The sequence below is a fragment of the Primulina huaijiensis genome, chromosome 2 (genome assembly GCF_012295235.1).
Source record: "Primulina huaijiensis isolate GDHJ02 chromosome 2, ASM1229523v2, whole genome shotgun sequence".
In the NCBI taxonomy this organism is placed as follows: domain Eukaryota; kingdom Viridiplantae; phylum Streptophyta; class Magnoliopsida; order Lamiales; family Gesneriaceae; genus Primulina; species Primulina huaijiensis.
In genome coordinates, this window is record NC_133307.1 from 31,158,427 (window position 1) to 31,171,819 (window position 13,393).

General features: G+C 34.5%; 3 protein-coding genes across 3 annotated transcripts; 1 reads left to right on the plus strand and 2 right to left on the minus strand.

Annotated features, from left to right (window-relative positions):
- Nucleotides 1-3,440: 3,440 nt before the first annotated feature.
- On the plus strand, nt 3,441-4,577 carry LOC140961752 (ethylene-responsive transcription factor ERF014-like). The gene has a single exon (XM_073420438.1). It carries the CDS (start codon nt 3,617-3,619, stop codon nt 4,292-4,294), a length of 678 nt encoding a protein of 225 aa, XP_073276539.1. The 5' UTR covers nt 3,441-3,616; the 3' UTR covers nt 4,295-4,577.
- A 2,004-nt stretch (nt 4,578-6,581) lies between these two features.
- LOC140971628 (uncharacterized) lies at nt 6,582-9,090 on the minus strand. Its single transcript, XM_073433982.1, has 2 exons — nt 8,894-9,090; nt 6,582-7,939 (listed from the first exon to the last, which is right to left on the minus strand). Exons 1-2 carry the CDS (start codon nt 8,981-8,983, stop codon nt 6,782-6,784), a joined length of 1,248 nt encoding a protein of 415 aa, XP_073290083.1. The 5' UTR covers nt 8,984-9,090; the 3' UTR covers nt 6,582-6,781.
- A 2,062-nt stretch (nt 9,091-11,152) lies between these two features.
- On the minus strand, nt 11,153-12,668 carry LOC140961762 (protein NODULATION SIGNALING PATHWAY 2-like). Its single transcript, XM_073420449.1, has one exon. The coding sequence runs from the start codon at nt 12,653-12,655 to the stop codon at nt 11,207-11,209; it is 1,449 nt and encodes a 482-aa protein (XP_073276550.1). The 5' UTR covers nt 12,656-12,668; the 3' UTR covers nt 11,153-11,206.
- Nucleotides 12,669-13,393: the final 725 nt, after the last annotated feature.

Genomic DNA, 13,393 nt, shown 5'->3' on the forward strand with positions numbered 1-13,393 from the left:
GAATCCAAATCCTATATGTATAAAAAAAAAAAAAAAAAAAAAAAAAANACAACTTTGAACAAAATTTGAAACCCAAAAAGTCAATCCATGCATACGTAAACTTATTGGCCCATCCATACAGTTACATTTTTCCTCAGAAATTCATAATTATTATATGAATTATTAATTGATCGCATTTTCCACTGTACCTTGATTTCTGAGAGACCGAATAATAATAATAAATCAAAAGAAAAGAGAGAGAGATATTCAGATAATTAATAAAGAAAGATAAGGACCCGAAAACGCGTTTTTTTTGTTTGTCATGCATGACAGAGAAGCACGAGCTGTTTTCTTATCCAAAGGGTTAATAAATCTATTCTTGTATCCCACTACGTTATGCTTAAATTTATTTATATATATTTACGTGAACATCGATTATTCATAAATTAATTTAAAATTTTTATTATATACCAGGTTTCATGCTTTAATCATTTTTTTATAGACTTCAGAGTCGATCTTGTTCTACATAAATAACCCTCGAGCTGCGATTGTATTCGTACATGCACATGCATATCGAGTATACACGCGCGCACGCATACACACCCTCTTTTTTTAATCAATTTTTCAAACACAAAGAACACTCGAGGAAGCTGCTAATGACGGAATCCTATTTTATCATTCTAGCAGTAGTACTCGCCTATTGTAAATAGATATCCAATATTTTTTTTTAGTTTTAGTCCAAGATATATATTTTGATTGATTTGTATATATTAATAATATTAAGGCTTTATCAAGTCATTTTCGGGGATAACTTGTGCATGACTACAAGAAATATGGAGTATTTTATACTTAAATTTGGGTTTATTGATGGTAAATATGGATTCCAGACTGACAACTAAAATTTACAAGTCTTCCCTTTTAATTCTATGATGAATATTTTGTTGGCCTTTTGAAAAATTGGCATTTCGCATATGCACATACTCAGCATGTTACTCGCCAAACAGAGGGAATTAAATATTTATGAGCTTTTCTCATTTCAAGTTGGTCAATTATTTTCCCATTTTCTGAGGAAGACTCGGTCCAATTTCCGCATTAATAATTAATATATCAATCTTTAGAGGAAGCAAATTGAATTTGTATCATTGTTTCGCTCGAGTTTTCCACTTCCCCAAACTCTATTTATACGAAGTGGAAAAATAGATTTTTTAAATGGTTAATTTGTTTTTATATCAAGTTTACTGATATGTCATATACAATATAAATGTATCCAAGGAATGATTTTTTTTTTTTTTTTTTTTTTTTTTTTTTTTTTTTTTTTTTTTTNAAAGTTAGTGGATAAAAAAGTTGTTTTCATGTAAACTAATTATAGCAATCCAAAATTGCCACTATGTGATCACCCTAGCTAGCTCGTCAAATCAGAGAACAAATCATAATTCAATGCTCATTAGAAATACACTGATTTTTTAAATTATGAGACTTAATGCATAACCGTGACTCTAATTATCTAATCGATCGACTAACAAGAACTACTTAGAGAATTAGAATAAAAGCAAATTTATACCTCTTCATATGGAGATATCTATTAGTGTCGACGAAGCACAATAACATAAAATTTGAATACAGGAATCTACAAGGATAAGTCGATATCCTTCTTTTTAGACTGTCTATTGACTATAAATTAAAGTTAGAGACTATAGTTACAAATAATATATTTCAAAAATTTGTATGGTTCAAGATCGCATTTTCAAATTATATCAACCTCGGGATTAATATCTATATATTCAGTAATGGATTTGTGTGAAAATAAATTTTGTTAATTATAATGTCGATATTCCAAAAATAAAAATAAAAAATGTAAGCTACAAAATCATCGGATAATTACCTTGTTTGACATCTATTTCACCACACTGGTCGACCTGAAAACTGAACTTTAAAAGATATTATTGTATGCACAAATTATGTTCGCCAGGCTAAGTGAGGCCAATATATATATATGTGAGTGATTATATATTGAATCAATGCCAACAATGATTTCGGTTTTGTTAAGGATATGCTTTGTGAGGATCTAACGAACCAAATTGATTAAAGACATGTCTTTTGTATATAATGATACTTGGTTCAATTGTTGTTTATAATGTACATCTCACATTATGTTAATAATGTTATATAAAAAGTTGTATATATTATTAATGAAGAAAAAACTATAAATATTATTAAGGATACCAAAGTTGTCATGCCCATATTTCACGAGCTGTCTCTCGAATTTGAATATCAAAATAACGGATATAATCATAATTCAATGGGTCAGGTCTATTTAATTTTTCCCTAGGAAATGAATTTTATTGAGATCTATAAGGAAAAATAAGGATATCTAATTCAAGAGGAAGATTAGAAATATTTATTCATAATAATGAAATTTTACTGAACAAATGTTCCAACCCACTGTACCAACACATATTTTTCCAGCGTGCTTATATTCTGACTCACACGCAGAAACTTCTCAGGGAGTCACTCATACCAAAATTACCCTAAGTCAAGCAAGCTTAACTTTGGAGTTTTTAAGTGATGAGTTCCTGAATTCCTGAAAAGAAGATGCACATTGATGATATGAGTAATACTTATCAAATTTTTTTAAGTTCTCTTACAGTCTCATACTTGCACAGTCTTGGAATCTCAGTTTCTTTTTGGACGTGTATCACAATCACTTTTTCTTCAGAATGTGACGTCCTCGTCGCGGCTATCTCATCGATATACCAACGTTGGGAATCTAGAAGTGGCTCCTATACGTGTAGCACTTTGCCCCGCATGTTCAAAAAGGTATCTTCCATGTCACGTAGCACTTTTCGCAGCATAGCACTTATTTCCCGGTATTCCGACCGACGACCGTCTCTAATACCACTATGTCACGTCCCAAATTCGACGATTGTCCCCGCTATACCAACACAAGTCTTTCAAGTGTTCTTAAGTCTTCACTCACACGCATCCTGAGAAACTTCTCAAAGCGGTCATCCATCCCATAATTAACCCAAGTCAAGTTAAACACATTTAATTTTAGAGTTTTTAAGTGATGAGCTTATACAATTTGATAATATTTGTGGTACATATCAAATCCTTTTAATTCATCCTCACTTTACAATCTTATACATACACAAATTTGAAATTTCATTCATTTTTGAGCGGGATATCAGGAAGATCATCAGAAAAAAATAAAACTTAAACCTTGAACTGAAACTGAAAAGTTCTTAATTAATTATCAACGCGGTTAGCTAGAGCAGTTGTTTTCATGTGAACCAAGTGAAATCTGATTCTTTCATCAGCACATTACTGGATACTATCTGTCAGCCAATATTGTAGTACAAATATTTATTGTACATTTATATTTTTTTAATAAAGTGTACATATTATATATATTTATGCATTATACTATTCTTTGACCGAAGGGATCTTTCTATTTTCCAAAACTCTCCAGCTATAAATATCAACTCAGCCCTCCCCCCTCACAATCACTTGCCATTTGCATTTCCCCTTCTCAAAACACACCAAAGAATTGAAACAGCAGCAGCAATAAAATCGAAAACAATAAGTTGAGAAAAAAGCATTTCATTGCTTATTTTCAAAGTTACAATCTTTTTCAAGAATGTTGAAGGCAGAAAGCAATATCCCATTAACGAAGAACTCGAAAGCTCAGACGAAAAAGAAGTACAAGGGAGTGAGAATGAGGAGTTGGGGATCATTTGTTTCGGAAATAAGGGCACCAAATCAGAAGACAAGAATCTGGTTGGGCTCTTATTCCACACCAGAGGCTGCGGCGAGGGCTTACGATGCTGCACTTTTGTGCCTAAAAGGCTCTTCTGCAAACCTAAATTTCCCACTTTCAAAAGCTTTGCAGCAAAAGCTTAACCCTGAAAATGCAGCCATGTCCCCTAAGTCCATCCAACGAGTCGCGGCGGCCGCGGCCAACACCACGTTTCTTGAAAACTCGCAAAACCCGAACCCACAATCTCCGTTTTCTTCTTCTTTTTACCCCGGCGCTTCATATTCATCGTCGACAACTAATGCTTCGAATTCCTCGCCGTCACTTTCTTCATCTTCTTCGAATAACTACGATTCCAATATTCTGCAAATTGAATATGACCCCATCTCCTTAGCTGCATCATCTGCATCTGAACATCACGATTACATGGCTATGGCTTCCAGCTGGTACAACTTCGATTCTCCCAAGTACAATGACATATTCAATGGGGTGTCCTTTGATCCATTGATGGTAGAGGATTCGTACGAAGATAACGATATCAGATTATGGAGCTTCTGCTGATCATAAATATATATTATCAAGAACTGGATTTTATATTATTAATTTATTTATTTGATGATCTTCTGTTTATTTCTTGAAGGCATTAATCTTGTACTGACATTGACAGGAAAGGAAAATTTTCATATATTACGTACTCTGTATTTTATTTTTTTAGTGTTCATTGATTAAGTTGAAAGGATTTTAACAGGAGGGACATATTCATTGCCTCCCCCATGTGAATTCCTGTGTATTATGTATTTATTAGGCACGCCCATTATCTGGAATAGGAGTATGTTTTTTATTTTACAATATACGTCATTCTTTATGTCGATGTAGCTTGAAATTAAAGCATATAAATTTTTAACTTTCATTAATTTTAAGTGTAATTTGATTTTTTTAAATTTAAATTAATTACTATGATACATTAATGATGAATAGTTAGTAAAATAACATTGGTTTAAAAATGTCATTCTCATGTATATTTGAAAACACTCATTTTTAAAAAACAAATTTTACCAATATTATTCCTCAACTAATTCAGTTAACAATAAATTTTTAATGATTTGATCCAAACTTCTTTTAATTCATTCCCTTCAAGAAAATTATCATTCTGTAAAAATAAATAAATATTAGCACTGTCAAATTAAGAAGTCATGAATTTGCCAACAACTTATACTTCATCTGTCATTAAAGTTTCGACTTTGAAACAAATCCGTTAATTCAGAAAAATAATAATAAGTCTCAAATTTTATTTATGAATCAATCTGATTAGATTATGAAATAAAACATTATATTTATATATTTACATCCAATTGAAAGTACTGTACATAAATATGTGTTGTTGTCGAACGCGTTTTCATGTGCTTTGGACAATAAAAATTCAAGCTCAACTCCTTCTTTACTTAAAAAAAGTAAAAACAAGAACAAAGCACAAAATATTTATTCGTGATAAAACAAATTAAATTGAAAGGTTGAAAGATTTTGGTTTTTATCCAATTTTCAACATGGAGTTGTTCTCTTTTATTAGATTTGCAGAGTTCCATTTCTGTGTGTTTTTCTTACATTGTACTTGGTCTTTTCCAGTGAATTATTTAATCTTATGACCTACATAAATATGCATTGAACATATGATGACACGCCACCATTTGAATATTAATTTCAAGTTTATTTTATTAGCATATCATGTGGTCTTAAACCGTCAATCAATAAAAAAAAAAAAAAAAAATCTCTTATTTCTTTGGTGTCACAATTTTGTGGACTTGGCTTCTGGGTATCACGTGAAAAACAAATGATGTAGTGGTGTATAAAATCAAGATTTTCACAAGATAATTTTAATAATATTGGATTGAATACAACTTAAATAATTATTTAAACATGATAATTTTTATTACTTTTAAAAGTAATTATTTTTCTATTTTTTTATTAGTAGTTATATAGTGATTTAAAAATTTTAAAATATAAAAAAAAGATAGGATTTGATTTTAAAATATAGATAAAAAAATATGGTTGAAGACTTAAAAAGAGAGGATATTTTATGACAATAAAAAAAGTTTCATCAATAAAGTTAAAAAATTAGGAATAAATTTATTTTTAAACAAGACTTCACCAAAGTAATTAGAAGTGAGTTAGTATAGTGGCCACAATTTTAATTGATGATTGAAATGTGGTTTTAGATTATTGGAAACAAGTTAAGTTGCGTTTTTAGTCTCACGCCTTTGTAACGCGATGTTTCTAATCAATTAATAGATAATTATTAGTTTGAGTGATACTATAACAATTATTCAGCAATCAATTATAGTGCATGTCTATTAGAAATTATTAAATTTGCCACCAAAATTTCTCAATTTAATATATTTAAGTTATATCACAAGGAAATCAGTTTTAATTATTCTTATTTACATATCTGACTCGATAACTATAGGCGAAAATACTAAAGTATTTTGATGAAAATGACCCAAAATATGATAAAATATTTTTGGAAGACTAAAATTGGTGGTGACAATCAAAGTTGTATAACTGGATCAGATTGAAATTTTGCCAAGAAACAACACACACATGAAGTTAGTTTATGGACTTCTCGTTTGAGCTGATTTCTTGAGTTAAAATTTGTAATCTAATAAGTTAATAAATTTGGAGATAACAAAACTTTTAAAAAAATTAAATAAAATATTATTCGAGCCATGCTTGTTGGAACTAAGTTTACTAACCATTTCTCTGTTTTTTTTTTTTTTTAAAAAAAACCCATATCTATTTAATTTTTGCAGGCCTCCGACGAAACTCAATATTGACATTTGCTTAAAGTTGCTAATGAGCAAAAATATATCTAATATTCAAGTGATATCCATTCATCACCGTTCCATAATCCATATGGATATGTCGCTCCTGACAGAAGTATTCAACAAATACAACATGTCTATGAAGTTGATAATATGGCTAATAGTTTATGTCGACTATTACAAATTTTCATTAGCCAAACAAATAACTTAGAATTCGGTCTTTGAATCACAATCATGGTTTCTTCTTCACCAGTTTTTCCTTCATCCTCTCCACGGCGCTTTTCAGAGTCCCTTCATCTTTGCAGAAAGTAAATCTCACAAGATTCTTTCCATCTTCTGGATTCAGATAAAACACGCTCGTAGGGATCGCAACCACCCCAACTTCCTTGATCAGATACTCGCAAAAGACAATGTCGTTCTCAAGGCCAAAAGGTGTGTGATCCACCACCACGAAGTAGGTTCCACTTGATGGAAAAACTGTGAAGCCCACCGACTTTAAACCCTCTACCAGGATAGTTTTCTTCGCAATGTAATCCCTTCTCAGCTCTTCGTAGTAAAATTCTGGAGCCCTAAGAGCCGTTGCAGCGGCATTTTGCATTGGGGTGGATGTTGCGAAAGTGAGGAAAGAATGTGCCTGCCTCACTCCCCAGGTCAAGTGTGGGGGAGCTATGGCCCAACCAACTTTCCAGCCCGTCAGTGAGAATGTCTTCCCCAAAGAATTTAAGGTTATGGTCCGGTTGTACATACCCGGAAGCGATGCAATGGAAATGTGGTCCATTTCGAAAGCTAACTTGTCATAAACTTCGTCAGAGAATATCAGTATGTCATGCTCGATACAAAGGGAGGCAATAGCATCAAGCTCTTCTCTAGTGAACATTTTCCCCGTGGGGTTATGTGGAGTGTTCATCAGGATGGCTCGTGTGTCTTTCGAAATAATTTTTCTGAGTTCGTCAATTGGGACAGAAAAATCTGGGGGGCGTAATGTGACGCACTTCATTTTAGCACCTGCCATGGATAATGTAGCTTCATAGGAATCATAGAACGGAGCAAAGAGGATAACTTCGTCACCGGGATTAATTAAACCTAAAATTGTTGCAGCAATTGCTTCTGTGCATCCGGATGTGACAGTGACCTCCTTTTCAGGATCAACCACAAGGCCGGTATCTTTCTTGAAACGCTCTGCCACAGCTGAATTCAGATTGGGAACTCCATATCCACGAGCATATTGATTTTTACCATCCCTAATGGCTTGAATAGCTGCTTCTTTGACGAACTCTGGACCATCGAAGTTGGGAAAGCCTTGTCCAAGGTTGATAGCTCCATGCTTGATGGCAAGACTGCTCATTTGTGTGAAAATTGTGGTTTTGAACTTCTCCAAGCGCTTGGCAACCTAAAAAGGGTGGTAGCCATATGAAATACACAATCCAATATCATCGAGGTTAATTAGCAGAAAATCGTGTTATGATCAATTCATTCGCAGGCTGCAGCAGTTATTTGTGGCGATAGAAGTCACTATAGCCCAATACAGACAGGAAACTGAAACTTCTGAGCATGTAGTGAAGATCACAACACATAAAAAGCCAGCTAAAATTAGATGGTAAAACAACATGCTTCCACCAGCAATAGTCTACAAATTGAAGAAAATAAAAATATGGTTCCAGCAAATTGATGAAAACAATCACGCATTTACAGGAATGCTACAAAGATAATGATGGTACCATCCTCCTTGAGTAAAAGACGACTCTTTCAATAATGGAGAATGAGGCCAAAGCAGAAAACAAAAACTTTAGAATGAGGAAAATAATGTGTACTAAATCAATGTTGAAACAAACAAATGATCCGACCTGAAAGCAAGAGACTTGTGAATAGAATTCAAATCAAGGACAAGTTTCTCCAGGAATCGGCTAATGAGAGCCGAGAACGAAGAAATTCATCTCGTTTTCTCATTAAAGAAGGAATGCTTGCCTACAAACTTTCCTCGTTGTAGGTCTTTGCCTCCCATTTTCCCGTTTTCCGTGCAATTCTGTTCCACTGCAAAACTCAGGATGCTGAAAACTATTGGGAGACTTTGATGATAATCATGAGACTTCCAAATCCCAACTAAAAGTCCCATATTCCAATTACCACACGTTTCCCCAACTCGAACTCCGTACAATCTCCCACCATAAATTTAACTCCCAACAATCAAATCAAACTCAACATGCCAACAATTAGGGTTCAGAAACAACAATCAACGAGAAATTGAATCTTGCACAAAACAATCAAAAGGTTCCACCAAAAACCCATATCAAAAGATGCCCATCCAACAAAGCAAAGAAAGAGTAAACCAAGAAATGGGCATCACCTGGAGAGGAGGTGGTTTCTGTATTGACCCGTCCAGAGTTGTAACGGGTTCTTGCTCAGTCGGAACGCAAGTGGATACTGTGGAAGCCATAATAGCCGGAAGCCCTGTGCTGCAGCCAATGCTAGAGATTCAAGGGGTTTTAAAATTCAACCCGCCACGTGGAAAATATTTGGTAAAAATTAAATTGAAGGGCTTGAGGGTGTAGAGTATAAGCATTTGGTGGGACGATGTCCAGGTACAATGAATTGAACCACGACGAACAGAGCAGGGGTGAAGCTATCCTTACAGGATCGAACTGGTTGTGGAAGGAATCTTGATTCACTTTTTCCTTTGAAATTTGAGTCGATCATTCTTTTATANGCAAAGGCTCGGTGCATGCTATACCTCTGCCATGTCTTAAAATTTCCTCGTACTACTTTATTTAAACTTTAAAAGCGCTATTTAAAAAAAAAAAACTTTAAAAGCGCCATTTAAATTAAAATATTTAATCTTTAAAAGTAAAATCGTGCTAGTAGTAACCAATGGATATAAATATCCGTACTAATTTGAATAAACTTAAAAATTTATATTAATCGAACATATATTGGGCCTTTGAAATGAGTTGGATAAAGTAATCAAGAACAACTACAGGTCCATTAAGGCCCATGAGGATTTGATTCTACCCAATTATCACACTTACGTCTCAAGTTTCTGTGTGTAAGGCAAATGAATAGTTTTTGCGATTTAGTGAAATTTATAATACAAAATTTAATTATTGTGCACTTATCATGATGTCACGTGCGATTAAATTTTAAAGAAAATGAAGAAATTCGAGCCCTTCATGAATTTGAAGTCAAGAATGGAAGCATGTAAACAACAACAAAAATAAAATCATCAGAACATTTAATTATTATCTGAATTAACAATTCATAAAATTTGCTATATCATAATGCAAATTGATGGTCGTGACCTAAGGCAAAAAGTTGATGCCCTTACTGTCTGTCTCATCAAAGCTGCGGAGTTTTGGTATTTGGTAGACATTAATATTATCGAACTAAATAAGTATAAACATATAATTATTTTTTGAATGAAATATTTCAAAAATAAATAAATAATCGTCTAATTACGTATATAAGTATGGTAAAAACTTGTGTGAGACGGTATCATGGTTCGTATTTGTAAGGCAGATATCTTGTTTGGTTCATACATGAAAAAGTATTAATTTTTATACTAAGAGTATTACTTTTTATTGTGAATATGAGTAGGGTTGACACGTCTCACAGATTAAGTTCCGTGAGACGGTCTCACATGAGACCCACTCTATAAGTATAGCTTTGCACTACTCACAGGACCAAGTCCTCTCGGTCCACTGAATTTTACTAATCTTCTATTTAATTACGATCGATAACTCTAACCGATTCATTTGATTACATGCATGTATTTAGTTTCAAAATGTATTGTTTCATTTAGCATAACACTTTTGATCGAAAAAAATCTGATTGATTTCGTATCCGTCGTTCAATGGTCAAAATTTACATGATAGTTTCAGAACGATAAGATATTAATTGANTGCCAAATTTCTAAATATAAATAACATTTGTATTTAAAAGTATTGAACGAATTAACAATTAAAGGTTGTTACCTAGAAAAATAAGAATAAATAAGAAGGGTTTAAAAGATGATTGGAAATGGTTTGGACAGATTATTATTTCCCTATAATAAATAAAGATATATAAAAATATTAAGAAAGCTGCGGCCAATATATATTTTAATTTGTGTGAAGTCAGAGGAGTATTTAATGTGCAATATTTATGTGTTAATTTAGATGGTTGATGTCATCAAAATTGGGATATGTATGTTACATGATGGCACATTCCCAGGAATCTTCCCATGTTCCAGTGATACCCTCTTCAAAATAATGTTATTAATTCTGTTGCCCACGCGTGAGAGGGATATTTCAACAGCTACCCCCCATGGGGTCCAAGGGTAAAAACGTGATTTCACCTCAATTTTCAATTTATAGTAAATGACTTCTCTGAGAAGTTGGAATTGTATAAACATTTGTGGGTCCTTTTGATAGTTGTGAGTTAATCTTTTACCGTATACTCTTGTACGAGAAATAAAAACATTGTTTTGGGCAAAAGAGAAGAAATATGTTAGAAATATTTATATGTAAAACGGACGACAAGATCAAATTTAAGGACTGGCTTTGACACAATTAATGAAGTAGAAATGCCACAATATGGACTTACATCACAACAAATAAGTAGGGATTAAAAGTAGAAAAATCAACGCAAGATTGAAAGAATAAAACACAAGATTACTAATTACATATCATTTATCTTGAAAGCACCAAATAGAAGCCGAAAGTAGGCGTCGTGACTTCCATCCTAGAACTAGTTTATTGGTTGCCAATTCCTCAACCCGATATCCATCATTGTATAATCCTATCAGCAACTTAGCTTGACAATGATTCCAAAAACTAATGTTCATCGGGTATGACCCGATCCCGGCCAGCCACTGCCCCCAGGAACACCCGTCGCCACCCCCATGGGCACGATCCAACGACCAAGCTATCCGGGGACCCAAGAAAATCCGCTCCACCAACTCACGTGATCGGCCCTGCATCGGAAACCCGGCCTCCAGTGAGTCACAGATAGCCGAGTAATGTTGCAATGAGTCCATGAACTGGCCCACGAACCCTTCGTCTCCAGTGGGCCCCATTTCTTCTTCTACAAGGGTGATTAGTCGTGGGTTTAGGGTCTTGGACCCGGATAAGAATGAAGCGATTGAATCTGGGGATCGATGATTAAAATGTGGTAGCTGTAACATGCAGTTTATTATAAGAGCTTCTCCCCTCACCAACTTTAAGGAGGATGGTTTGAATGTCTCGGCCGCATCCAGCCTACATTGGTGGAATGAGAATGGTTGACCTATGGACGCCGCAAACGATGTTAGGCGTCGGCCGGTTTCTTGGATGGTGCCGAACGAACGCCGCCCCCCACCTCCCCTGGATATGGCTGTGATCCGAAGATGGGGAGGCGGGGTCCCATCTTTTCTAGACACCAAGGCCTGCATCAGTGAGGCCCATTGGATACCTTCCATTATATCATAGTCAACAATATGAACCCTCCTATCATGAGTCACAGCTTCAAAAATAGCCTGATTTGCGGTGAAATGTCCGAATTTCAAATAAGGCGACATGTCTTGCAACAAATGAAACGCTGCCAAAACATCCGTCTGGCGGTGCTCGTCCTTGTACTGGTGGCTGCCGCCCTTCCCGCCGTCAAGCAGACCTCGTAAGGCGTCGGTGAAATAGGATGCCAGCCTCTCCATGTTGGTGCCGGCATTTGGCGACACCAACTCCTTGAGCCGAATCAATATCACCCTAGCCAACTCGCGGCATTTGTTAGCCCCCGCCAGGGCCTCAGCCGCAGCCATGAGGAGGTGGACGAGCCTCAGCCACTTGCAATCCTCCGTGCCGCCACTGCAGGATTCTTCATCTGTGCTCATCAGTGTGTGGCACTCCGGAGATGATAAATTATTATAATACTCTTCACTCATGTCAGGACTAATTGATTGATCGTGATGTATCACAATATTTTGATCATCCATTATGGAGTCAATGAGGTTGTGGAAGTCGTCCTGTTCGCCGGAAAGTTCCTCCCAGTCGACCACCGGTGACCAGTCGTTCCAATAGCCACCCTCACCGGCTGTGTTCGTGGTGGCCATGTCAATATAATGACTATATTTTGAAAAATCAAGATCCATAACCATTGCCATGGCTAAGAGAAGTGCTTGGCTGTATACCGAATTGAACTGGGAGATGGAATAATGATTACAACGGAGGAATTAATTAATATAAAGAGATGGATTAGCACTACTACTTTGATTTAAATAATAATTTGTCTAACCATGGGTTAATCCAATAATGTCAATGTAGCTTCAATTTAAAAATAATAGAGAAATAAATTATATATATATATAGTCCCATTTGAGGATAATATATAATCCATAACATTTTCCATCGAATCGAAGGGAAGCCAACTATATATCCAAAATAAAAGCTATTAGTAGAATTAGCAAAACCCAATTAATGCAATACCAATAATTTGTTTTGATTCATACATATTCTTGAAACAACTCGAGAGAATCTCGTTTATTTACACTAATTAAATTTTCGTTTTAAATAAGTATACGTGATATTAATTTACACAATGAAGATGTAAGTTATTCGGCATATGCACCTATTCATAAACTCTCACTTCCTTAATTATCAATTTATGGCCAACGTCCGTGTGTTGTATTGTATTTTAAAAAAATTATCAATTTATTCATTTATTGAAATAATTTCAAGACTATTTATATTTTAATAGATTTATTTAACTTGTGAAGCCGTTTAATATTATCCTTTTTGGTTGTCTGCATAAGTGCATAGTCTACTAAAAGATTTGTGTCCTCTAGTTCTTTACATTCCGACCACCTGCAATAACATCAATATTGTTTCATCCAAGAATCACA

Coding starts and splice junctions, on each gene's coding strand:
- LOC140961752 (XM_073420438.1), top strand. CDS start 3,617: ATGTTGAAGGCAGAAAGCAATATCCCATTAACGAAGAACTCGAAAGCT.
- LOC140971628 (XM_073433982.1), bottom strand. CDS start 8,983: ATGGCTTCCACAGTATCCACTTGCGTTCCGACTGAGCAAGAACCCGTT. Junction 7,940..8,893: donor AGAAACCACCTCCTCTCCAG/GTGATGCCCATT, acceptor CACCCTTTTTAG/GTTGCCAAGCGCTTGGAGAA.
- LOC140961762 (XM_073420449.1), bottom strand. CDS start 12,655: ATGGCAATGGTTATGGATCTTGATTTTTCAAAATATAGTCATTATATT.